The following is a 27,486-nucleotide window of genomic DNA, read 5'->3' as shown; positions in this document are numbered from 1 at the left end:
CACACGGAAATCAGTAGGCTTCACATGTGCAACAGCAACCAATTAATGACTGTATTTACAAGAATAAACTTAAAGAGACATACAAATTATATACAGAAAACTTGAAGCATTACTAACACACACACACACAAAAGAATGTGTGGAAAGAAAAATATGATCTTAGATAAGAAGACTCGACCTTGGAAATATGTTAATTCCCTCAAAATAATTCATACATTTAATGTGATCCTAATGGAAAAATCAACAGGTTTTTTTCTGAAATCAAGACATGTTGATTCTAAAGTTCACATGGAAAAATAAACAAGGAGAACAGCCAGGAAACTGAAAAGGAAGCACAATGAGGGAGGACTAGTCCTTTCAGATAGTAAAAGATTACATAAATCTCAATAATTAACAACTGACTAACTAATGGAAAAATAGTCTGGAAACAGACCCTCCAAGCATATAGGAATTTAATATATGAAAAAGTAGACATTACGATACTGTGAGAAAAATATGAACTTTTTAATAAATGGTGTTGGGATAACTGATTGTTGGAAAAATATCAAGTTGGCTCTAAACCTCAGAATATACCATAGTATAAACACCAAATGAAACAATATGTAAATGGAAAAAATAAAATTACAAAAGTATAAGGAACTTAAAAACCTGAAATAGGAAATGTCTTTCTAGTTCTGAATCAAAATACAGAAGCTATAAACAAAAAGATAAGTCTGATTACCTAAAGTCAAATAGCCCTTGGAAAGGCAAAAGACACCACCATAAGTGAATCAAAACATGTATGGTCAACTGGGAAAAAACACTGTACTCATATCACAGACAATATATAAAGAGCTCTTAGAAACAACAAAGAAAATAACAGCAACATAGTAGGAAAATGTTCAAAACACAGTTCACATAAAAATAAATATAAAGTGACATTTAAACAAATGAAAATATGCTCAACTTCACTTATAATAAAAGAAATAAAAAGTAAAATTACATTGAAATACCATTTCTCACCTACCAGCAAAAATACAAAAGTCTGACAACAGATTCTATGGGCAATGCTCTAGGGAAACAGGCACATACTTATATTACTTTTATGAGTGAAATATGGTAGAAATCCTAAACAGGAAAAATTTGTCAATATCTCTAAAAAAAACTACAGATATACCTGCCCTTTGACCATACAGTCCCCATATAGGACTGTATCCCACAAATGTACCTACATGTGTATGTAAGGTTATCCATTACAGATGGTTTGTAAATAGCAAAAGACTGGATATAATCCCAGATTATATTAATGTTCCAGAAACCATAGCATGTCAACAAAATGGAGTACTTTGTGGCCATAAAAAAAGACTGAAGATAATCTTCAGGTACTAATGAGGACAGAGCTCCAGAATACATTAAGAGAAAGAAGTTAAGATGTAGAACAATATACATATATGTTTGTATAAATAATAAGAGTACACACACACACAACACACAACACACAATTTGAATCTGCAAAATGAAAAGTGCACAGGGTTAAGACAGATACTAATAAAAATGATTGGCCTATGAGAGAACAAAGTAAAGATGGCAGGACTTTATTGTGTATATCTTTCTATACACCGTTGTCAATCTTTACCCCCAGTTTCAGTTACCTGCAGTCCAGAGGCAGATGACCCTCCTTTGGACATATCGTCAGTTCAATAGTAGCCTAATGCTACATCTCAATGGTCGCATCATTCATTTCACTTCATCTCATCATGTAGGCATTTTATCATCTCATATCATCACAAGAAGAAAGATGAGTATAATAAGATATTTTGTATCTTATTTTGTACACATTCACTTAATGTGAATGTTATATTTTATACTGTTATAATTGTTATATTATATATTATATATGTTATATATTATTATGTTGTTATGTTGTAATTGTTCCATTTTATTATTGGTCATTGTTATTAATCTGTCACTATGCCTAATTTATAAGCTAAATTTTATCATAGGTATGTAATGTGTATATAGGCAAATGTATGTATATGATTTATGTGTGTGTGTGTGTGTGTGTATATATATACACACACAGTGTTTTTATAGGAAACACTGTATGTATAGGGTTCAATACTATCCCTGGTTTCAGACATCCAATGGGGGGTCTTGGACTGTATCTCCCGTGGATAGGGGGAACTACCATACTTTAAATTTAATTATTTTAACTTTCAAACATAAAGAAATGTGGAAAGACTAACATAACAAGTTCCCACATACCTGTCAAATAGATTTAACATCTACACAGTTTTGACCTTTCAGTCATATAAATGCATTACATTATCTTTAAAAAGCTACATTTAAAAATTTCTTAAACTGAAAAGAAAGTGAAAGGTATGAACCTACCCAAATGTCAAACTGCTGACACAGTCACCCTGAGGAAGAGTATTTTTAGGGACTTTAGAACACAGTTTCTAATTATACATCCTTAATTGGATCCATTCTAAGAACAAGACAAAAATTTAAAAGATGCGTTAAACTTTCCTTTGTAGTTTCAGTATTTATAGTAATATAAATACTGGTATTTTGAAACTTTATTCCTACATTTACAGGATAAAAGAAGAAATAAAGATCTTTATAGAAGAGAAAGGAGGTACAATGATAAAACCAAGGAAATTAAGTGAAAGCACAGGGAAATTAAAACCAAACTGAACAGCCGGTCTGAACTCTTAATTTTTAATCATGTGTGTTTTCTAGGTCTGTCCACTGAAACTCCCCAGAAACAAGTCACCTCTGTAGCAATAACCACCCTAATGTCCAGACTGTGGTCTCTATTACCATCGTCCAACACCACTGAAATGTCCGATGGGCCTGGGGCATCTTGTGCCATTTAGCAAGAAAGGTTTTCAAGATTATGGCAAAAGGTCACAGGAGCTAGCTGATGGGGGTCTGACTGCCTAGGACTGTCACAAAAAGATTAATGATTAAAACATACCAAATCAATAAAAACCCGTGACTATGTAATGATAAAAAAAGAAAATACTCATTTCTCACGATTTGAAATGGCTATTACACAACTCTTAACTTTGAAAATCAATGATTAAAGGGGCCTACTGGCAACAATCCTGCCTTTCCAGTTGGACCTGTTATTTCAGGGTAACCAGACAGCCCCAATAGTTGAGGAAAAGCTCTATTTAATACAAGAAATGAAATATTTAGAAAAACATCATTTTACAAAACCTAATGAATACATGTGTTCAGGCAAAAAATTATCATTTGGTGCTAAAACCACTCAGGAAATGGCCTATACGGGAAAGTTACACCACATGGATCATTTTTTGGTCTTATGGGGGCAAACAGAACTGGACCGTGGAGGGTTCAGGCTGCCACCCAGGGGGTCAATCTTAGTTAGCTTCACTAACAGTGGGTCACTGGAAAGTCAGTGAAATGCACAGAATCACCTCTAGGGTATTCCAGCCACAAATGATGAATTTGAATCCATCAGGCCTTTAGATATAGGAAATACATGGACAGTCAAGCTCAGCACTGCCCCAAGGAAGCAACCCCACACATCTAAAGGTGAGAGCTTCTGCATGCAACTGGCCCATTTCTTCAGGAAGATACTGTGCCAGACTAAGAGACTAAAAGGAAGGGACAACCAGATGCAGTGCACGGTCCTCTGTTAGATACTGACTTCCACAAACCAGCTTCAAAGGATATTTGGGGGCCGATTATGTAAACCTGAATAGACAAGGAACTAAACGAAATGAGCTTTACTGAAATACAAGGTTGGAACATGTTCACTGAAAAAAGCAGATTCCAAAATAGTAATATATCATTTTGGTAAAAATATATATATATATATATGTGCATAGAAAAAGACCTGCAAGGTTTAACTGGTAATCTCTAGGAAGAGGAAAAGAGTGCACACGTGTGTGTGTGCGTGTGCATATGCCTGTGTGTGTTTTGTTTGCCTTTATAACTTTATATAATGCATAAGTGCTGTTCCCATATTAAAGCATCTTTTAAAAAGGTAAGTCTTTAAATTCCACCACTGCTAATCTACAAAAGACCGACTGAGAAATGACGTATTATTTCCTGAGTACGCTAAGGGCTCTGTCCACACATAGCATGCAGGATTCTTGGAATGACTTGGGAACAGTCTCTAATTTGGAACTTCATTGCTAACTAACATGATTCTCCGACAGACTAGTGCTATAGAAAAAAACACTAGTTAGGGTCTCAGAGGGGTGGGGTGATGGTTTGAGAGAAGAAATTCACAGTCCATTTTAAAAAGGGGTGCCAAAATGTCTCCTCAAGCACATTTTACCCCCACTTTCCTGTGTGAAAACATTACCAGCAAAGTTCCAAACCCCCTCTAGGGGAAAAGGGAGACTTGCAGAATTTAACATAACACTCAAGTCAAGCACTCGAACAATGGACTAGATATACCTGTTGGCAGAACATCCCCTTGGACAATAAAGACACACATTCACACCTTTTACAAACTCACTCAAGGAGGTGACTTTTCTTTTTAATGATTACTTTCAATTTCAGAAGATACACTATCTGCTCTAAAAGGGTGACTTTTCAGGTTTCTGTATTATACCTTCATACAAAAATCTGCATGAAAAAACTATGTTGTGCAATCATGCATTGATTTAGCAAGATTTGGGAAGTGTCTGTAATGTGTGTGAAGGCAACACATGTAGAGAACACAGACACCACGACAGACATGTTCCTATCTTCACAAAGCTTGCAGTCTAATAGGGGAGGCAAGTGGAAAACAAATACACCTGAATAAATGGGTACTTGAAAGCTCTTAAATTGTGAAGGAAAAAAACAGAGTGCTCAGAGGCCGGAGGAGGGATGGAGATAGTGACTGGAGGCAGGGACATTTCAGTTACGACTGCAGTGAGCAGCAGTCAGCCAGGCATAGGGGCAGAAGAGTATTCCAGGCAGCGAGACTGGAAGTAAAGGTGCTGCAGCAGGAAACAGTAGGGAACAGTCAGACCTGGAAGAGGCCAGGATCAGGCAAAGGGGGGTAAACTGGCATGAAATGAGATTGGAGAAATAAGCAGGGACAGTGTTGCACTCAGGATTTTTATGATTTTGGATTTTATTTGAAGTGTGATGGGAAGCGGCTGGGGTGATCAGATCTAATTTACACTTAACATCACCATGGAAATAAATCAGCTGGAGGCTCAAGAATGGATGTGGGTGATGGGTCAGAAGGCAGCCAGATGAGATACTGGTGGGTCAGACTAGGCTATCAGGATCCAAACAATAGCCCAGGGGCCAATTCAGCCCAAAGCCTGTTTTGTAAATAAAGTTTTCCTGGAACATAGCCCCACACACTCATTTATGTATTGTCTGTAGCTGCTTTGACCACAACTGCAGAGCTGAGCAATTGTGACAGAGACCATTTGGCCTTGTGACGCCTAAAATACCTACTATCTGGCCCTTTGCAGAATGAATTTGCTGACCAGGGGATGGCAGTGGCAAAAGCATTAGAGTCCACCATACGCAGTTGGTCTTCACTATTCACAGATTCTGTATTTGTGAATTCACCTGCTTGCTAAAATTTATCTGTACTCCCTAAATCAGTACTCAGAGGGAGCTTTCAGTCATCCCTGGGCACACGCATGCAGCTGCCAAAACGCACATGTTCACAGATAAGGTCAAATGAGGTCATGCTCTGCCTTTTTGTTCCAGCTCTTACACTATAAGCAAGTATACTTTACACAGTTTCCTTAGTATCACATTTTCCACATTTTTCGTGGTTTTTGGTGAGGATTTTAAAATGACCCTAAGCATTGTGCTGAAGTGCCCCAGTGTTCCTAGTGCAAAAAGGCTGTGATGTGCCTTACTGAGAAAAACGTGTCTGTTAGTAAGCTTCATTCAGGCAAGAGCTACAGAGCTGCAGGCTATGAATTCAATGTTAATGAATCAACAATGCATATTTTAAAAGGTGTCTTTAAACAAAACACAAATGAAACAAGGTTATGTATTGATCAGCTGACGAAGATGTGACCGGAGGTTCACAGAAAGCTAACCTAGGAGCAATGGCTTAATATTTACTAAGTCAGTGTTTGCGGCAACTTTACAGAACAGAATTATGGTGAAAAACAATAATGGTCATATTTGGGAGGCAAAAATCAATAAAACTTGGTGATGGATTAAATGTGAAGTAAAATGAAGTCAAGGCTGACTCTCAGGTTTCTGATGTGAACCTCTTGAAGATGATGCCATTTATGGAAATAAAGAATTCTGGAAGAGGCACATATTTCAGAGGGTCGATCAAGTTCTTTTCTTTGTATTCATTAAGTTTGAGATGCTAGTGAGACAACCTGCCTTGTTCTGAAAGTTTCAGCTCTGGGCAAGTTCACTATGGATTCAGTGAGACCAAGAAATGACAACGGAACGTTGTTGGTCTATACCTGGCTTTATTCTCCTGGTGGTAGGTCAAGCACTAGAATCACATCTGCATCCACCATTTCTGCCTCTGCCCAGAGCACTGGGCAGAGCTCTCTATATAGTGACTCAGTCAATAATAGCTTATTGCCTGTGGGTGTGGAAGCAGTAGCCTAGCAGTAGGCCAATTACATCACCAAGGAGTTTAGGGTCAGGTGAGGATCCTGCCATAGGAACTTCCATTTCCTCACATGCCACCGCTCCAGGATTCTCACCTCATAATCTACATCCCTCAATCTTCTGCAATGGTCCCAGTGTGAGAAAACTGGAGCATTATAACCAGATTCCACAACAGCAACAGAGGATAACAACAACACAGAGATAATAATGAAAACTATGATACAGGTAACAAAATGAATAATCCTCGAGCCTGGGGAGGTTATTCCACCTGTATTCAAACCAGTTCTACTCAGATGAGTTCAGGACTTGCACTTTCTACAGGAGAAATCAATCTTCTGCAATGGTCCCTGGGCAAGAAAGCTGGACCCCTGTAACAACAAAAATTATAATAGTTGTCCTCAAGTCTGAGGAGATCAATTGCCACCAAGAGGTCATCCCAGCCATACTCAAACCAGTCCCAGTTCACGATTCACACTTTCCATAGGAGGCCAGTAGCAATACTGATAGGGAACTCCATGCACCCCAGTAAGTAGCAGTTTTTTGCTAGGGTGTGTGCCTAATCCACAAAGATGTTAGAGGAGATTAACTTTAAGGGTGATAAGACACATGTTTTAATGACACCAACACAGGCAAATCTCATCCATCAGGTAGAATGCATGCAAGAGAGTGGTCCTGTGATAGGACAGGGGCAGGAAGGCGGTTTTGTCTGGGTCTAGTATACATACCTTAACTCCTACCACAGTGCCTCACAGCAACACCATTTCATTTTTTAACAAATCTTTTACTTCCTCCACAGCTTCTTGACACCTCTTCTCATATCAATGCCACTTCATTCTTCAACGAATCCACAGCACTTCACAGCTCGCATTCCCACACTGCCATTTCTCGTGTCTCTTTCAGGAGCACATTCCTCTCATCTGCAGCCTTTTTTAATATTGTGAGAAACAGCCAACCCATGGTTCCCACCTTGTGGGCACTCTGTCTCACAAAGGACCTCCTTAGCATGCCAAGGGCCATCTCTACCGCCTCACACATCACCTCCACCTCCCCCCAGTCCTGAGGTAGGACCCAGTCCTCTAGGAGGCAAGGCACCTCAGACCACATGCCCACTGGGGGACACTAGAATGTCTCCCCATCCACAGGGACAGCCCACTGAAGCACCCCCTCCCGTGAGGGCAGCCTGCTCTGTTCTTCCATCTACAATGAATCCTGCTGATGATGCCAATTGTCTTGCCTGAAGGTTTCATCCCTGAGCAAGTTCACTAGGGACTCAATGTGAGTCCTCTACATTGAGTAGTGGAGTGGAGCTAGCCCTCCACTACTGTTATCTTGCAGACCTGGCTGTTCATACCCACCGCCTGATCTGATCAAGACTGAGAAATAACAATGGAACATTCTTGGGGTAAAAGGGTTTATACCCAGGTTTATTCTCCCAGCTGTAGGTCAAGCACTAGAATCATGTCTGCATCCATGCAGACTGTAATCGACCTCCATCTCTGCCTCCTCCCAGAGTACTGGGCAGAGCTCTTTACATAGTGACTCAGTCAATAATAGCTTATTGCCTACAGGTGTGGAAGTATTAGCCTAGCAGTAGGCCAATTACATCATTCAGTAGTTTAGGGTCAGGTAAGGATCCTGGCCATAGGAACTTCCATTTCCTTACACATCTAAACAGAGATGTCAAGTTGATTGTTGGCTTTATTACTTCGGAGCTCAAAAAAGAAGTCTAGATAAAGATCATAACTCTGGGAGTCATTGATATATATAGATGGTGTTGAAATCCCTTGGACACGACATGTTCTCTGATAGAGAGGCCAAAGGCCCGAGAACAGTGAGGAACTCTGCTCCTTCACTGAATGGGTGGGTGAATTTAAATCTTTACTAGGTGGTTTGATTTAACATATAAATACATTTGGGAGGAACATATCTAGAACCTGATAAATGTTCATACTCCTTGACCTAGTAATTCTACCTTGGAGAACCTATCCTAAAATTCAGATACACCTTAACATTACATTAACATTGAGAAATAATTTATGACAATAAAACCCAGAATAACCTTAAGATTTTGGGACTGTTAACACTTACAAAAACTACTATTTTCCTCTTTGATCTCTTCCATAGTTTCTAAGCTTAGAAATTTCAAACCCCTCCAGAGGTTTAGTTAAGTATCCACTTCTATTTCTCTCAAGTTTTAAAATCAGTGGATTATTTACCTTTATCTACTAAATGCACACTACTTCAGGTGGGGCTTTCCATCTGTTTGCTCATTACTGTACACCCAGCACCTGGAATACTACTTGGCATATTGAACGTGCTCAATGGACTTTGGTTGAATTTAACATTTTAATCATGTGGAACTGATGTTGGTATAATGATGTGAGGTGATGATACCCAGTGAGATTTTTCAAATTGCTACCCCATGGTCCCACTCCATTCCCATTTGTTAACTCAGGTTTCCTTTCCCCATTGCTTCATGACACCTTCTTCATCACCCACTAAATGCTCACAGGCAACAGGACCTTAAATCTGGCTCATGCGTTCTCCCCACTGATGGGTCTGCCAAATTTTGTACCAAATTTGGAGCTTTATGTTTTAACACATGGCAGAGCTAGCCCTTCACTACTGTTATCTTTCAGACCTGATTGTTCATGCCCACCACTGGATCTGATCAAGAAGACCAACAGAAATCAGTTTCTCAAATTTTAGAACATTTACTCAGACTTTGATGAAAACAGAGAGCATGTACATTTAGAGGAGAACAAAAGAAGAATATGTTCACAAATTTCTCTCCCTGATCTAGGACAGGGTTGGGAAGACCTGCACCTTGTTGGATGGCCCAGTGATCAGGCTGCCACTTCAAGCGGCAGAGCCTTCCTCTGAAACAGAGTGGTAGCTTTACTATAAGGATTCAAGGAATTGGTATATGTGAACCCTTAGAACAGAACTGTCCAGGGCTTGGTAACTATTAGCTTTTATTATCATTATCTTCTCACAACATTTTTTTCTTAGAGGTCTCAGCAAGGTTATTCTCAGTTATTTTATCTGTTTTGCTGCTCAAAGGGGGCTCATGGCTTGGCTGCCCTTTACTATATCCCTCCTACGTGCCAGCACTGGACTAAGTGTTTCACATTCACTACCTCATGTGATCCTGTTTGACGAAGAGAGAAATGTGTTTGCAACATTAACACTTAGCACCATCAGCCCACCATGTGGCCCTTTCCTCCAAGAACGATCCTGATCATGCATCTCCCTGTAGGTTGCACAGACCACTCCAACTCATCTGTGAGAAGAGCAGCCAGCCGGTCAAGATAAGAGCATGCTCTGGTAAAAGGTGGGGTTCAAGCCCAGGCTCTACCAGTGACTACTTATGAGACCTTGGATGTGCTATTCAACATCTCTAAGCCCCAATTTCCACTTCTGTAAACGGAGAGAATCAGAGATCTTCATGTTCATTACTAATAGTATATTATTGTAAGAATGATATTTGCCCAGTCTATTCTGGGGACTCTGGGCCAAAGTGGATGACCTACAGATTGGCTGGCTCTGGAGAAGACAAGGACTTGTCTCTCCTGGAGCCAGAGGCAGGAAGGCTGGAGGAGCTGCACAATGTCCTCTGGCTTCAAGAGGTCATGGCCACAGAAGGCAGTAGAGCTGCAGTTAATGCTAGTAGAGGTCTCTGACTCTCATATGCAAGGAAAGTTTTAACCAAAACAACTACCATCTGATTTCACATACTTATTGATCTTTCATTCAGAATGCTTTCTTCTAAAACAGAGGCTCTCAATTAGAAATGCAAATTCTTGAGCCCCACCCAAGACCTACTGAAACAGAAACTCTGAGGGCAAGGCCCAGTTATCTGTTTTAACAAGCCCTCCAGGTGACCGATGACAGCCCAAGTTAGAAAACCACTTCTCCCAAACAGTTCCCTACACAAATACACTCAAGAGTTCCACGCATACCTTCACGGAGACCCTCACACCTTCAAGTATAGCAAGGCAAATACAGAGCCACGACACACAGAGTCAAAGAAAAACAGGTAAAGGAGCCTGGCTGTGGGTAGATGAGTGGGAAATAATAAGTAGGTGGAAGCAGGGAGATGAGATGACACCAAGCAAGGACAGTGGTAGGAGAGGCTGTGTGTGTCGGCTGAAACTGACAAAATAGAAAAGCTGTGGGATTGACTAGGCTCTCTGTCAAGTCTCACTGTGGGAGGAACAGGCTGGTTACTGAGCTACCTTAGCAAGCAGCAGGAAATGGGTCAGTTTCATCCACTATGCTTTATGGAGCAAGCACAGCATAAGGGAGAGGTTGAGGAGGGAAAGAAAGGTGGCAGAATATCCAGCACCAGCCAAGACTTTTATCAACAGGAAGCATTTCAAGTTGCCTCTGTTTGCCTAAGTTTTTACAACAGTAAGTCCCCTAGCAGCACTGCCTGTAGAATAGGGGAACTGGGGCTCCAGGCCTGGGGTTCATACTTTCAGTGTCCCAGCTACCCACCTCCCCAAGGGGAGAGAAGGCCCCAGGGTCAGGGGTGCGCCCACTCTCAGGCTGGTCACCTGCCCTCTTCAGATCCACTCAGGTCCTCACGACCCAGGGGATCCCTGCCCCACAGGCCTCATGCCTGCTCCCAGGCCATGCCGGGGCCTGTGGGCACACCATCCCGGGGCCTGTGGGCACGAGTTTTGGTCATGTCAATGAGAAAGAATGTCTCTAAACTGTACCTTGAGAAATCAGCATTTTTTAAAAAAAACCCTCTATGACTGAAAGGTGCTCTGGGGTTCTGTGAAACTCATCACAATTGTACTGGCTTCTCTTGTGATTTTGTTTTGTTTCGTTTTGTTTTTGTTAATAAGTAGCTCATGGTGACAAGCTGTGAACTTTCTCAGGGAAATACAAGAACAACTTCCTAACAGAAGACTCTTTAACCACTGGAGCTGAGGGCATGTGGCTTTCTTTCCTTGAGAGAGGGGGAAATACTCCCTCCAGACGGGCGGGTGAGGCACTGTGTGCTGCGAAGGGACCCAGGACAACCACAGCTGAGCAGCTTCCTCCCGGGTTCATGGCTCTGACAGCCTTGCAGGAACCATTACCCCTGGGGCTTCCTCCAGCTGGTAGTGCAGCCCAGTGGGGCTCGGCTCAGGGTTCTGTGGCTCTTGTGCACACTGTGCAGGAACAAGAACCCTGGCCCTGCCCCCTGGCAGCTCTCCAGGCAATGCTGGCGCAGCCTCTTTGCTGCTCTGGGCCTCAGTTTCCTCCTGTCAGTTCCAAGCTGACCGTAATATGTGAAGACCCCACTGCAGTTATTCTGTGACCCAACAAGATCCTGAGAAGCTGTGGTCCCAAAGTGGAACGGGGCAGAGCCGAGGAAAAGAGATTCTTTAGAAAACAGAATAAATATGATATTGCCCACACCAGCGAGCTTTCCTGACCCTAAGGTTTGCCTCACTGCAATAAGGTGTGGGGAGGAAAGCGCAAAGGAACAGCAGGTGTGCCGCTAAATCTCTACCGCGCCCTCCTGCGTGACCACCAGTAACAGCCCCGCTCGCCTCCACCGCGCTCACAACTGCCTCTACACCACACTGCCCTCCGCAAGGTTCACCCTCAGGCTGCCTCATCCCTTACATCCAGGCCAGGAAAAACTACCTTGTCCAAATATCATTTTGATTATACTGTCCCCTTCTCCGCATCATAAAATGTCTCTTGAATTGGGACCCGTTTTAAACCTTTCAACGACTGATCCCCAAACATCTACCTTTCTTGTCTGCTGGTCTATTTTGTGCTTCCCAATCCAGCCAAGCAAAATTACTTTGCAAATGAATTGCATTATGCACTCTGCTCATTCACCTTGTTGAGCCCGCACAGGCGCTTTGCCTGTTTCTCTCATCTCTTTGTACAGAAATACCTCATTTATCCAACATCCTTGGAATAAGCTGATCCACAAAACTGATTTACATAAATTAATTTTGCCTCTTCCAGAAACTTAACCCTCTAAGTGGCCTTACATCCTTTCTGGAAGAAAAGTCACGGTATAATGAAAAGAGTTTCTTTATTTTAACCATTTCCTGATGGAAATGTTTCTGTAATACATTAGAGAACCTTCCAGTCTCAGTTAACAGAACATAATGAATATCGATTAATTTTTTCCTGATGGTGCAGGTCATACTTAATGAGTAACAGCAATCATACCATGGTGGCGCCGCGACCGCGAGTGGGTCGGGGGCTAAAGCTCAGTGCGCATGTGCCTCACTCTCCCCGCCTGTTAGGAGTTTCCCCGAAATGCACTTTCCTGAAGAAGCTCCTCCTATCAGCCTGGGTAAGTGCAATCACACAGAAATTGGGGAGGCTGTTACCTGCTGCCTTTCTGTACCATTTCAAGAATTTACATGCTGGGCTTTGTCAGAGCTCTATAAATTCATTAAAGGAAAGAAGAAGAAAAAAACCACCCACCCTTCCACAACCAGCCAACAAATCAATTTTCCAAATCTCCATACTGTGTGTGATTTTTAACAGGATTCCAGGCACACATACCATTAAAATTTGTTCTTTAATGTTATGAAACCAGAAGTTCTAAAGAGAACTGGCATGATGGATTATTTTTCTTAGGATAAGGCCTCGGAAAAAAAATCATTTTATAAAGTGAGTAACAATTCCTTATGTTGAATTCATGAGGTAATATGATAGGGAGGAAAATGGTAAAAACAAAGAAACAAATCTTATTTCATCAGGATGCAACCTGTGCCTGCATGAACCTAACACGCTTTCCTACCCGATGTGATGGCAGGTTCTCAGCGATCTTTCACTGAGGATGACAGCACAACTCGGGGGAAAACGCCCCTGTCCACTCACATATTAGGCTGCATTCTTTTTGTGACAATAAAGGTCTTATAAAGTTTACAGCATTAGCACATGCAAGAGTCAATCAATCTTAATTCTGCTTAAACACAGTGGCATTTAATTAATCAGAATCTACTAGAGCCAAAGAAGTTAGGCAAGAACTGCTAAAACAAACCACTTTGAAAAACACTACAAATCTCTTCAATGCCACATTTAGAAATAAGAGGCTATTAAAACCACAAAATTGTTTTTCAGTTTTAAAGGTTTGCTGCCTTTTTCTTTTACTGGCAGCTACTTTACTAGTTTCCTTTCTAACGGCAACGGCACGGCCCCCATCAGAAAATCACAAGCTAACAAATGGCTCTTCCGTGGGATTCAGACCAAAGACAGAGGAATCCCCACTGCAAGTCAGACTTGTGGCCGCTCTCGTGAACACCTAGCTTACTCATCAGAGAGAACCTGGAAAAACAGGTAAAGCTTTAGCTGACTCAGAATCTGTGAAGAGTTTGACAAATTGCCTTTTGAACTAGACCTGGATGAACTGATATTACACCAAATCATTGAGATTCTTCTGTGGGCTCACTCCTTGTCCTAGAGTAGTTCAACGTTTTTACACTTAATGTCCTCTGCATTCTGCTTGTCAGAACTGTAGAAGATAAGTGAGGTTCTAAAGAGCGGGGACAGAGAGGTGGGATTCAAAGAGATCAAGCAGACTCACAGAGTGAAGCACAGGATGGCATTGCTGCGGCGAGGGGTGGCTAGACACGCGTACAAGAAAAATAAAGACTTGGGACTTGAGCAGAAGCAAGCTAACTATGAGTCGCCAATCCAGGGCTGGTGTAATATAAGTTATTACTTAGATATATTAAAAGGAAGAGTCAATTCAACAATTATTTATGAAGTGCCTACCAGGTTTAAGGAACTGAACAGCTACTGTGGAGGATACACAGATGAATCATATTTGGATCTTGCCCTCTGGGGGCTCATGATGATGCAAGAACCCTGAAGCCGTTTTTCTTTTGTACGCTGTACTAATGAGACCATTATTAAAGAAATGGATGCAGTTTTGATTACCACCAGTTTTTTTAATGTGGGGAAACTAGAAAGAGTTCTGAGAAGGGCGAAGACACAAAGAACTGTTAAGGAAAAGCTATAGAGACCCCATTATTATCCTCAAATAAAGGAAAGGTTTTAGAGAAGGAACTGAGTAAAAGAAAACAGGTTTTGAATGACAGAAGGTAAGACTTCAGGCCGGCCCAGGAATTTTATGACAAGCAGGTTAATAGAATTCTGGAAGTGGCCACTGAGTTCCTAGCATGGCCTCTTCCTGGAAAAAAATGTTTATTTTTGATGAACTGACAAAAGTCATGGACATTCGCCTTCCTAAAGGTAGGAAGATGAACTAGATTCATCCCAGGTCTTTTGCTCTGGGCTCCGGGTTTCTGAAGGGCAGAGCTGGATTTTCTTCTTCAGCTTTCAGAGTCATCTGCTGAGTGGCCACCCAATCTATCTGCTCACCAATGAGTACTGTGAAACTACTAGAACACAAGATCTCAGCCAGGCAGCAAAGCCAGGAATTAATTCTCCAACAGCCATGTATGATGCAAGGGTCATCTGCAGTGGAGCCTATAACCCAGAATACCAAAAACAAAGTCTCCAAGTGGCATGTGCAAATTAGAATTGTATTTGCATTTACAAGGACATAAAAAGCCAGTAGTGAAAGAGGAAGACTTCTGCAAATTAGAGATGGTCATTTCTAAGGAAATTCGTCATAGGTATTTTCTACATTCAGAAATTCTTTTTGGATTACAAATAAAGAAAATACTTCAAGAGAATTCAGTGAAATGGGGTCTTCCCTTTACACCTTAAGAAACATTTGCATGTAAGAATCAAGAACTGGTACACAGCCCCCACCCCTAAACAAAGCATTCCATCTTGAGTCAGACCAAGCTCTCTCATGAGCCCATTTGGTTCGGACTTTCACTTCCCATACCCCCTACACTCCTCTAGGACAAGGGACATTATGTAAATATTCATTAAATGAATGCATTCAAGATGTGCCCTGTCTGTGGAGTGGGGATGACAGAGCCTACCTCGTGGGTCTGTTAGGAGGCCAAGTGAGTTAATGTGAGCAGAGGGTACAGCATGCTAAGTGGGCTCTAAGTTACAATTACTGCTGTGAACTTCAAGCATCTCAGTTTCTTTAGAGAAAAAATAAAGACCTACCCATACTCCAGGTTTTCAATTTTTTTTTTTTTTATTCAACAGGGTATTGCCATATGAAATGGAACTATTAAGAGTTTGGGCCTTTCAAGTTCACGCTCTATTGGGTGGTTATATAAGGTCTGCTGGCATTATTCTGAATCCTGTCTTTGATAAAAACCTGAAGTACATGAATTGTCATCGTAAGACTACCAGAAAGCATTGGCAAATTATGTGTTCAGAGAATAAAAAGTGTTCACATATCATACCCTCTTGATCACCACTACTTTGTTCCATATAAACCTCAAAGGTGGTTCCCAAAGACAGGTCTCTTCGGGAAGAAGGAAGAGAAATGAAGACATGTAAAAAAAAAAAAAAAAAACATGAAAATACGAGCAGCTGTAACTTGCATAAAGCACCAAATTTTCTTTTGCAGGAAAATGATGTCTAACGCATGATGAGCCAGGCGCTGGCCCCTCGGGGAGCTGTCTCTGGGTGCTTCTTCTCCCCCTGCTTAAGGGCAAAGATTATCTTTCATACTTTGGGATACTTTCCCAGAGGCACAGCTGCAGCTCCTGAAACTCTGTTCTAACGGTTTGTTTCCTCATTTTGAAAGTGGCATAGTATGTGAGAAAATCTCTACCTGAAACCAGCAGAGTCTCAGTGGGAATAAAGAATCTGGAAAGGTCACACAGGGGGTCAAAAAAGGCTCTTTCTTCTGTGGCCAGAGGGGGGCTTATTGTTGCTGGTGCCCAAGCTGGAAAAGGAATAGCAGGAGATTAATAATTGACATGTTGCTATTATTGGTTTTCTAAACTATTTGTGGGTTATTCTCTCCCTGGAGTCATCATGCCTACGAGCAGCTCAAAAGATAGAAGGATTTAACACGAACTGAGAAAATGTCTACTAGAGCCAGGCACTTTACATACACTAGTTTCTAATGGATCCTTGGACAATCCAAGAAGGCTTAAAAAAAAGAAAAAGCTCAGAGAAGTTAAGTAACATGTCCAGATTCAAACCCAGGTTTCTCTGATTCAAGTATTGAACCCCAGTGTCTGGAAGCGAGGATAAAATTAATAAGCCTTGATTCACTACTCAAATGTGGTGAGAATGAAAACAATATTTATACTCACTCATTTTAAAAATATAAAACATAAACACAGGAAAAGATATTTTGGAACATGTGTCATCAAATTCTTTTAATGGAAGATGATTCAGAATCTACCTCTTGGTGGCATTTTGACAGGTGTCCTCAGCCCCATCTGATGATAGACTTCAGCATTACAGTTTTGGGAAGTCTTACTGTGTAAGCCAATACTAATCAACATGGCACATCTCAGGTACAGTGGAAAATAACTGACTTGGAACTTAGGGTCCTCTAATGCAGAACCCGTGGCAATATAGACCTTTGCACTACATATTGAAAAACGCCTTGCTAAGCAAGTTGATGGAGTAAGCACAATTGCAGGACGAATGTTTAACCTTCTAAAGAAAATAAACCTTTTTAAAGAAGTTTAACTTAATCAGCACCGAGTCACTGAAAACCAAGTGCTATTTATAAACCCAACTTTAAAAGCAAGTTGTGGAAGACTGATAACACTTTCCACCCATTAAGTCATATCATCAAACATACTCTGATTCAAAGACAGCATCTCTCTAAATATCTGGCAGTTCAGAATGCTCCAGTAACACAGTCAGGCCTTTTCCCAATATCCCAACCTGGGGCAACTGCAGCCCATTTAAACAAACAAGTGCCCTCCTGAATTCCAGCTGAAATGCCTCACTTGTCATCATCATACTTCTGAGAAAAACCCCATATTCAATTTTGTAGTAGCTGGAGAACTATTAGAAATCACTCTCCTTGGAGAATTCCACAGGAAAAGCCCTGCTCCTTCAGGACACACACAGGAAGTCCATGCATTCTGACTGAGATACGGTAAAAATCACATTCACCAAATCCAGTGGATGTCACCAAAGAGGGAAAAAGGAGGTCACCAGGATCTCAGAAGCACTCATCACAGTAAGTGATTGCAGGTTCCCACAGCACAATCCTTGATTATAGAGGTTACCTGTCTAGTTTAGAGCATGATCAACAGTCTTTCAAAAAGGCCCAGGCCTAGGCTTGGGCAGAGTGATGCTGGGCTGGTGGGGAGGGGTGAGAAGGAAGACTAGGAAAAGAATTACAAAGATGCACAGAGAAACACTTGCAGAATCAAAGGGTACAAGGTGTAGGAATCATTCAGAGAGCACACAGAAAAGACTGAGGGAGGCTCAGGGTTGAAGTAGGCGACCAGGTAGGTCAAGTGGGGCAAGGAAAGAGGGCTTGTAAATAAAAACAGTGAGCCCCTGAGACCTTTGAGATCATGATCATTCTTAAACCGAAACACACACCCACAGCTCTTTATTTGGTGTAATGCACTAAAAGAACTCTGTAGTAAGAACAGGAGTGCCAAGTCTTAGCCTTGGGGGAATGGCCTACATTCCATATGGGTTTAGAACTAAAGGAACAGGAGGAGAACAGCACAGTTCCCAAGATGGCATTCTACAAAGTTGACAAAATACATCCCAATCCACATACCCAGCCCCTCGTAAAAGGGAAAGCAGCCTTTACTATACTTGTGAATTCAATGCCAAGTTCCTTCTCTAATGCTCCCCCGGAGTGTCCAGCAGAGGGAGTCTCAAGGAGGTACTTAATAAAGAGAAAATTGTTTCATTTTAACACTCCACAGACAGTGGGAGCATGGACTGTAGCCCCCTCCCACAGACACAGGCGAACAATGAATGCCCGACATGGGCTCTCGGAGCGTGTTCACAGGGGCACCGGTTCGTCCTATTCTGCGCGGTGGAGTGATCAGAAATTTCGTTTGTTTTGTCGAATGGTTAAATGGACCTTGTGTTCTTCAGAATCAAAGAGGAAAGCCCCTGGAATAACATCTCTCTGTTGCCTCCTAAACAGCCCCTTTGTTTCTAAGAGAGTCTGAAAAAAAATATTTACAGTCTATAGGTTATTTACAGCCTCATTATCCAGGGCCTGACTGGTAACTTTATTCCATCCAGAAACCTAATTCATTTGGAGCTCTGGAACTAATAACAGATTTTCTTTTCAGATACGTTTTTTTTTTAATCTGCCTCTTATAACAGAGATAAAACTATTAATGCGTTCCCTGTCTCACTGGCCAGCACTGTTCTCCGGATTTATGGAAGGATTAAAATCTCCTCGCCTCGCCCCTCCTCTCCGCTGCACACAAGCCCTCTCCCCTCTCATTTGCTATTTCATCCACAGAATATCTGAACAAAACCGAAAGCCAGATGGACTGACGCTAAAAGTATGTAAAGGCTGCTCTTTCAATGATTTGAGAAGAACATTTCCACGACGAAATGACTGAAAAATCGGGCACACTCTGGCTTAAAAATCCCTTCTACTACAAGCACACAAAAACACACCGAAGTGTAAAAACTTAGTTGATTCTGGTTTGATTTCTGGCTGGAAGCTGACAGAACTGACTAGGAGCGGAGTGCCCGGGAAAGGCGCTGCCCCGCTGCCCCTGCCCTGCGCTCCCTCCTTGCTTCCTGAAAACAAGTCACCTCGGAGAGGCGACCCAGCGCCAGGTGACGGTGCACCACGCGGGGGGACCCGGGCCCGGACCCGGACCCGGACCCACCGACAAAACGTCTCGGCCGCCTCCCCGACTCCAAACCCTAAACTACCTTTCACACGCCAATGCGGGGAGATTTTAGCCTATTTCATTGTTCCGCCCGGGTCTGAAATGGACTTTTCCTCTCTGCCTCCCTCACCCCCAGCCCCATACATTCCGATTCCACAGCCCCCCAAATTCGGAGGCTCGCCAAGAATAAAGGAGTGTGGGCTGGGAGTGGAGAGAACGGCGAGGGGCGCCGTGAGGGCAGAGCGGTGAGATGATCCTAAAGGTAATTTCTTTGGGGGTGGAGTGGGGGGGGGTGAAAGCTAAGCCGCATCTCCTTTATTTATGACAAATAAAAAGCGCAGTCACGGATCTGCCTTTGCAGGCGCCCCCCTTCCCACCGATTCCTTTTCTTCGGGCGGGAGCCCAGCCTCGCACCCACGCCGCCCCCCAGCCTCTCTCCGCCCTGCAAGTGCGATCCCGAGAGATTCCGGACCCCGGCCGTCCCCGGCGAGGGAGGGCGCCGGCCGGAGCCCCGGGTGTGGGGCGCGGGGGCCGGGGGCTGCCCGGCGAGGGGCCGCGGGCAGAACAAAGCTGCGGGGGCCGGGCGGCGGCGGCGGCGGGGGCGGCGCCCCTTACCTTCGTACACGGGGGCCATCGGGGCCGGGGTGTCCGCGGTTCATGGCACCGGGGAAGGGAACGCGGCGCGCGGTCTCGGCCCCCCCAGCCTCAGTCGGCATCTGCCATCTTGAGCCTGTGTCTCCGCTCTCGGCGCAGCCGGGGCCGCCAGCGCCCGCATCACCGCCTCACTTGGCCGGCGCCGGGGGAGGGGGCCGGGCGCCGCCGCCGCCGCGGCCGGGCCCTGCGCGGGGCTCGGGCGGCCGGCGGGCGGGCACAGCGGCCGAGGCCGAGGGCCGAGCGGCCGCGGCCCCCGAGCGGGTCCGCGGCGGGCGGGAGCCGGGGCGGGCAGCGCGCGGCCAGTCCCCGGCCGGGGCTCAGCTCAGCATGGCTGTGTGTGGGGGCTTCGGCAAAAGTTGCCCGGGCGGCGGAGGAGGGGCGGGAGGAGCCGGGAGGAGCCGGGAGGCGGGGCGGGCCGGGGGCGGCGGGCCGGGCGCGAGCGGGGAGCGCGGAGTCCGCGCGCAATCGAGCGCCGATGGCACGGATGCGAGGCAGGGAGGGCCGAGCGAGGGCCGGCGCCGGGCCGCGGCGGGGCGGGGAGCCTGCGGGCAGCGGGGTCAGGGGCCGGCGAGCTCGGCCCCGCGGCGGCCGGCAGGCGGACCCGGCGGCTCGGCGGCGGCCGGCGCTCGGCGTGCGCGCGCGCGGGGCGGGCGGCGCGCCGTGCCCGGGGGTGCAGGTGGCCGGCTGTCGCCCCTCGCGCACCTGGAGGGCGCTGCCCGGGAGCGGAGTGCGTTGCGGAGGAAGGAGCGGGCGGCCCGCTGGCGGGGAGACGAGTGAGTGGAGGGGCTGCTGAGACCGCGGAGGTCGGAGATGCGGGAGCCGCGCGTGCACGCTCGAGACAGGCAGCGGCCGGCGGTTGCTGAGTCCCCGCGGGAATCCGGTTGCCACGCCATCGTCACGTCCATCGTGTCCTGAGAGGCGGCCTCCCTCGCCTGGACGGGCGGATACCGCCGACTCGTTCCCAGGCCTCCGCTGGTCTCCATACTCTGTCCCATGCGGGCTTCAGCTGAAGTCTCCAAACTCTGCCCAGCCCCGAGTGTCGCCACACTCACTTCGTCAGCCCCCTCCTGGATTCTTTGCTGGGATGCCCTGCCATCGCCTCCGACCTAAGACCGGAGTCTCCTTTTAGGTAGTGGCTTTAAAACTGTGGGTTGTGACACATTAATTGGTCATAAAATAAATTGAGTGCATGGCAATCAACCTTTCAAAAACGTGAAATGTAATAGAAAATATTAGGATTCGTTGCTCTTAGTAAGAGTAAATGTTTTATAAACCTTTTGTTTCCGTTAAATATCCTGAACAACTATACTAGATAGACCATGATGTAAATTGTATTTCCTGTGAGTCATGGATCAGAAAAAGTTTACTGTCTGCATTTTGGGGATGTAAAATAATGATCTCTAACAAGAACAAACTCATTTTCTTAAGAACTAACTCATTTTCTCGCTACCTCCTCTTATCCTTCCCAACCTCCATACCCTATGATCCTCCACCACCCAAATAAAGGCAGGCCCTTTCACAAGCTGACCTAGTTTTGTTAGCGGTACATCTTTCCCCCTTCCTCTCGGGATGACTTTGGCTCTGCATCTTCCTTGACCCCATGTTCATGCTACACTTCCTTCTGCTTCTCTTAGCCTAACATCACTCACATTTGCAAAATGCTAGACTACCGTTGCTAAAAGGGGCCTCAGAGATCCTCTGAGCCAGAGCTGGCCCTTTAGAATTGAAAAAAAAATGAGACCCAGAGAAGTGAAGTATATTGTCCAACATTACACAGTATTAGATATTAGGGTTACATCTTCTGGCTCCCACTCTGGTGTTCTTTGCTCCACACCATTCATGTATCGCTTCCTTCCTATTCCCCTGCCATCCTTAACTGCTCTCAGCCCAGTTCACCCTCGGCACCATCACCTTCAGAACACACAGTTCTGACCATGCCAAGCTTCTGCTCATGTCCTGCAAGGAGTCAACTTCTGCAGGGTGCTAAGCTTCTTAGCTCCTTGGCTGTCAGTCAAGGCAGGCAGGCCCTGACTTACCTTTCTAACACGTGAGTTTAGCAAGTCACTGCCTCTCCAGCCAGACTGGTTTACTCGTGGTCTTCCGCCAGCCTTGGCCACCTGTGCCTTTATGCCTTTGCCTAGGCTGTGACTTTCCCAACACCAACGGTGCCGTCTCCATCTTTTCTCTTTAACCAGATTCTACCTGTGCCTGACTCATTTCTTCCTCAAAACAGCCTTGAGGTAGCATGAGATTAAGGCAGACCTGGGTTCAGATGCAAGCCAGCTTTTCCACTCAGTAGCTGTGTGAACTTTGTCAAATTGCTTAATCTCTTTGAGTTTCAGTTTCTGCATCTTGATTATAATGAGAATAGTAATAATAATAATACTGTTCTTCCCATGTGGTACATATACAAAATGGGATATTATTCAGCCATAAAAGGAAAGAAATCCTGCCATTTGCAACCACATGGATGGACCTAGAGGGTATTATGCTCAGTGAAATATGCCAGGCGGAGAAAGACAAATACCATATGATGTCACTTATTTGTGGAATATAAAAACAAAGCAAAACAGAAGGAACAAAGCAGCAGTAGACTCATAGATCTGATATGTGACTGGTGGTTACCATGGGGGAGGGGTTGGAATGGGGGGGTGGGTAAGGAGGATGAGGGGGATAAAGGGGCACAAAAGTTCTCAATCATAATATAAGTTGGTCACAGGGCTAGTAGTAAAACATGGATAATATAGTCAATGATTCTGTAACATTTGCCTATGTTGATGGGTAATAACCACACTAGGGTGTGGTGAGGATTGAATAATATGGGTAACTGTTGAACCACCATGTTGTATATTTGAGACCAATTTGATACAATTTTTATTGTATATCAATGATACTTCAATAAAAATAAAAGCTCTTCCCTTGTATGTATAAGTCTCTTATCATGACCTTTGTCATAGATTTTACCTCGCTTGCCCTTTCCTGTACTGCCTAATAGAACTTGCCACCATGATTGAAATGTAACCATTGGTGGCTCCTGAGCACATGAAATGTGGCTAATATGACTAAGGAACTGAATTTGTCATTTTAATTAATCTGAATAGACACATTTGGCTAGTGGCTACCATACTGGACAGTGCATCTCTCAGTGCATCTGTAAGCTCAATGAGTACAGAAACCGTGTTGGTCTTGCTTGATCTTATATCCCAGCAATGAGCACACGGCCTGACACATGGTAGATTGTGCACAGATATTTGTTGAAAGAATGACAGCTGCCATTTATTGTGTGTTTGCACAACACTAAGACTTGTAAGTTATTTCATATAACCCTCCCCACTGCTCCCAAGCTGGAAGTAGAGATAGAGCTTGTACAGAGAGCTGGCAGATAGTTGAGTTTCAATAAAAGGTGGTTATCGTTATTATGAAAACCTCCCCATGACCAATTCAACTGATTTTTATCTTCTCTTCCTCTAGGCTCACAGAACAGTTCCTAGCTGTCACACACACTCTGTTGTCCCATGGTATACCCCAACCTAGAGGGCTGACTTTCCTCTTCTATGTAGGTGCCCTGTCTGTACAACTGGGTTGGCAGTATGCTGGGGCAAGATCCACAGCATACTCATTTGCTGTCCCTCAGCTCAGGGTTTGCCCTGATTGGTGTTTAGCAATCGCCTCTACCTTCATCCCAGTTGCTGTCTAGCCATGAGTAATGCAAGCTGTCTCACTCCCTGAAACACCCCCACTGTCCCCCCAGAATTCATATGTTCAAATCCTCACCCCTGGCACCTCAGAATGTGACTGTATTTGGAGATAGGGTCTTCACAAAGGTATTTAAGTTAAAATCAGGTCGTTTGAGTGGGCCTTAATCCAACATAACTGGTACCTCTACACAAAGAGGAGATTGGAACACAGGGACACACAGAGGGAGGCCCATGTGAAGACAGCGAGTAGGCGGCCATCTGTGGGCCAAGGAGAGAGACTGCGGAAGAAACCAACCCTGCTGACACTTGGATCTCAGACTTCTAGACTCCAGGATTGTGAGGAAATAAATATCAGTTTTGAAAGCCACATGGTCTGTGGAACTTTGGTGTGGCAGTCCTCACAAACTAATACAGCCCCACGGAAGGTAGATTAAAATGAAGAAAGATCACTTGTGTCAACTGAAAACTTTGAAGGTGGTGCCCTTCCCATGGGGAAGAGAACCGTCCTGAGCACAGAAATGGAGGCCCATGAAAGGCGAACAGGATGGGCCACATGGAGAAGCCCCACCTCCCCTTAGATCACCATAGCTAAAGCTGTATACCTATGTGATGCACAACTCCAGGGAAGAGCATTCAGTTGAGCTAGCCTACTTGGCACCATATAGATGGAAAAATGTTATTTAAATGAATTTAGATTTCCTTTTCATGAATTGGCAGGCTGTGTATACCTATTTGTCTCCCTTCCTTAAGAGACTGCAGACAAGTGGGAGCAGAAGGTAACCCTAGCTGTGAAAAGTCACTGGAGCAGGAAGGGGAGAATCTGTGACAGAGCCCACAGACAGGGCATCAGGATTTGGAGTATGAGAAGAAGAAGAAGGACTGCCTGTGGAGGAGAGGGTGGGGAAGGAGGAGGAGGGTGGTAGAATGGTACCTTGACCTCCCAGGTGTGGTCAGCAGTGCTGCATGCTAATGAGGTCTCCTCAGATACAGGCCGGGAGGCATTCAGTGGATTCAACAACAAGGGTTTACATTAGGGACTCTGGTGAGACAAATTATGCAGAAATGCAGGGTTCTTAAATCAACTGAAAAGTGTGCAGTGTTTTGCTGGGTGAGATGGAAGGAGGGTGAGGTTGGGGTGGCACCGCAAGAGGGCACTAGAGAGCATCTGGGTAGAGAGCATGCCTGAAGTCAAGGGGTGGGACGATGAGATGGGTCCCACAGCAGTCCCATTTGGCTAGATTAGTATCAGTATATTTTATTTACTTAATAAGCACATTAGCACTTAGACAGTATTCTAAGACGCTTCCAAATATTAGCTCAGTTAATAAATCTGACTTTTTGCACTTCATGGAACTCTAGGTTGCCAAAAGGCCATTTAACTTCAATGTGCTCTGGGAAACAATGATAAAGGCGGGAACTGGAAAGGATTTAGAAACCATCTACTTCACTTATCTCTTCTGCATGTGCCTTTTCACAAAATAATGCAAATAGTGTTTTTCTCAGGGGTTAGTAAACATGGGGGAGTTCTGACCTCGAGTTCATTTTGCTTACAGGACAAATGACAAAGGGTCTTTTCTTCATTTATGCCTATAGTTGTGAAAATGCCCAGCATCACAGTATCATCAAGGCCACAAGATGGAGATATTTATCTTTTGAGTATAGATATCAGGCGTGCCGGTCTGGTTATTCCTCTCAAGGTGTTGGCAGTACCACGTCTGAGCAGGCCGGACCTTATTTGGACTTGATGGGTGTTGCTCTCATTTTCCTGCCTGGTCCTTACTTCTGTGTGGGAGGCTGTGGTTTTGTCTTTAGAGGGTGTGCCTGGGGGAGGCAGTCTCTTTCTCAGGATCTGTCTTTCCAGAGCATGCCTGTCTTTGGGTCTCTTGTTCACGCCTGTCTTTGGGTCTCTTGCGCAATGTGTCTGTCTTCCTCTCTCTTGCTGACAATGTATCTGTCTCATTTTCTTTTTCTGAGGATCTTCCGATCGCTTCCACATGTTATGTCTTCTCTCTCTCCCCTTTCCTCTTTTTTATGATTCTATTTCTTAATAAGTCATAAACATAGACCTATATTCGTTTTGGTGACTCCCAGAAAATTACTTCATATTTCTGCCTTAAACCTTTGACCAGCTTAAATGACACATTTTCTAATAGGCTGGTGTTTGGTGACTTCAGGGCTCCTTAAACAGAAGCCCCAGTGGCAGGTCGTCCCACTGACAGGATGCAAAGGAGGAGACCTGGCGTTTGAATCAGGAACAATAACAGGAGCTATGGCTTTAAAGGCAAAGGGCAGAGCGAGGCTTGGCAGCATGGAGGTAATCCGACTGTAGAAATGACAGTCTTGGAGAAATTACACTGGCAAAATCAGGGGAATATGGAAGCATTCATTTTCTGCTTTTGCTCCTAGAATAAAAATGATGAGACACCTGAACAAGGATACAATGCTGTCCCCAGAACAGCATTCAGCAGAAAGGAGTTATGGCAAGAAACCCTCAGTCAGCCTATGAATGTAAAAGAAACTGTGATGTAGACGCACAGAAGACAGGGCGACTTTCCTGGATGTTGCAGGAACGGCAGATTAGGATGGATTTGCACATGACAAGCAGTACAGAGAAGCAATGCAGCCCTGCAGGGAAATTTCTGTGATGAGCAGAGATGGGTAATGGCTTGGTTTGCCTGACATGCATTACCGGCTGAACTTGGACAAACTCAGCTGAGCTGGCACAGACAGAAACCTCTAGCTTGAGAGTGGATGTAGAAGGGAGGGAGAGCTCTTTTAAAAGCCTGTGGGTCCTGTTAAGCCGAGTTAAGTCTAGCTCGGTGGTTAATCAGCAGGCCTGCACATTTCTGTGCTGTGTGTCAAGTTTGTTTCATCAAATTTCCTCCCACTGGCATGAAAGAGCTTGCCCCGTGTGGCCACCCCTGGAGGGAGGGTGACCGTATGGCAGAGAGCTGTTAGGACTGCCTGACGTTGCCAGTGGCCTCTTTGATGCCCAACAGAGCCTTTTTCTCGCCCCTCCCCTACCTGATCTCTAACAAACATTGGTCAGACACTGTTGATCCCTTTTATCCTTCTTTACTCAACCCTTCCCTTGACTTTTCATAACAGTGCACTCTTTGAATTTCCCTTGAACTTTCCCTGTCTTTCCTTCTCTCTTTTTTTCCCATCAAGAAATTCGATTTATCAAATGTTCAATGACTGCTTACTATGTGTTAGAGCAGGAGCTGGGGGTATGAGAGCGCGGGAGCCACAGCCCCCGCTGTCAAGGAGCTCAAGTGCGCAGCCTGCAGGTAACGAGTACAGTACAATCTGATGAAGGCAGCTATAAGCCAGCACAGAGGGACAAATGGCCAGGAGCGTGTTCAGGGGTGGGGGAGAGGGCACATCTATGCCTGGGAGCACGAATTCTGGCAGAAGGACAGCAAGTTTAGAAAGGCTTGTGTGTCCAGGATCTGCAAGAAGTCAGAATATTGCTAGATCCCCAAGCCAAGGCCCTGGCCGTGGTAGGGGATGAGTCTGAAGATAGAGAAAGAGTCTTGTATGCCATCCCAAGGAATCTGCATTTTATTCTAGAAGCACCAAATGTGAGGAGAAAATGAGTTCAATTTTGAACCTGTTGAGTTGAAGCTTCCTGTGAGATATTCAGATAGGGATGCTTAGTTGCCAAGTGGGCGCAGGGGTCTGGAGCCCAGGCAAGAGTATTTAAATAGGAGAGAAAAATTTTTTGAGTCACCAGCACATAATGGGTGGCTAATCCAGAGGGGTGGGGAGATCGCACAGGGAGAGGTTACATGGCGGTAGTTCTCAAAGTGTGGTCCTTGGGTCATCTGCATCAAAGCCCCACCAAGGCTTTCTTAAGATGCAAGTTTCTT

The 27,486-nt window shown here is 44.6% G+C and overlaps 2 protein-coding genes across 22 annotated transcripts in view; one reads left to right on the top strand and one right to left on the bottom strand.

Moving 5' to 3' along the window:
- HIPK2 (homeodomain interacting protein kinase 2) overlaps positions 1-20,054 on the bottom strand; it is a 174,892-nt gene extending 154,838 nt beyond the window's left edge. For 6 of the 21 annotated variants that reach the window (XR_012132084.1, XM_073238358.1, XM_036994525.2 and 3 more), the window contains exon 1: positions 19,878-20,049. Coding sequence is in view for 18 of the 21 variants with exons in the window: in XM_036994525.2 (XP_036850420.1) it covers positions 19,878-19,896 (19 nt within the window). In the remaining 3 variants the exon portion in view is untranslated. Of the gene's footprint in view, positions 1-19,877 lie in introns of all 21 variants that reach the window. The other 15 variants (XM_073238359.1, XM_073238360.1, XM_036994526.2 and 12 more) reach the window with 6 other exon arrangements.
- Positions 19,920-23,976, top strand: LOC140849841 (uncharacterized). Its single transcript, XM_073238367.1, has 2 exons — positions 19,920-21,045; positions 23,388-23,976. The coding sequence occupies exon 1, from the start codon at positions 19,920-19,922 to the stop codon at positions 20,691-20,693; it is 774 nt and encodes a 257-aa protein (XP_073094468.1). The 3' UTR covers positions 20,694-21,045; positions 23,388-23,976.
- Positions 23,977-27,486: the final 3,510 nt, after the last annotated feature.

Source organism: Manis javanica, chromosome 6, assembly GCF_040802235.1.
Source record: "Manis javanica isolate MJ-LG chromosome 6, MJ_LKY, whole genome shotgun sequence".
Lineage (NCBI taxonomy): Eukaryota > Metazoa > Chordata > Mammalia > Pholidota > Manidae > Manis > Manis javanica.
The sequence above is the reverse complement of the archived record's forward strand: the minus strand, read 5'-3'. Positions and strand labels throughout refer to the sequence as shown.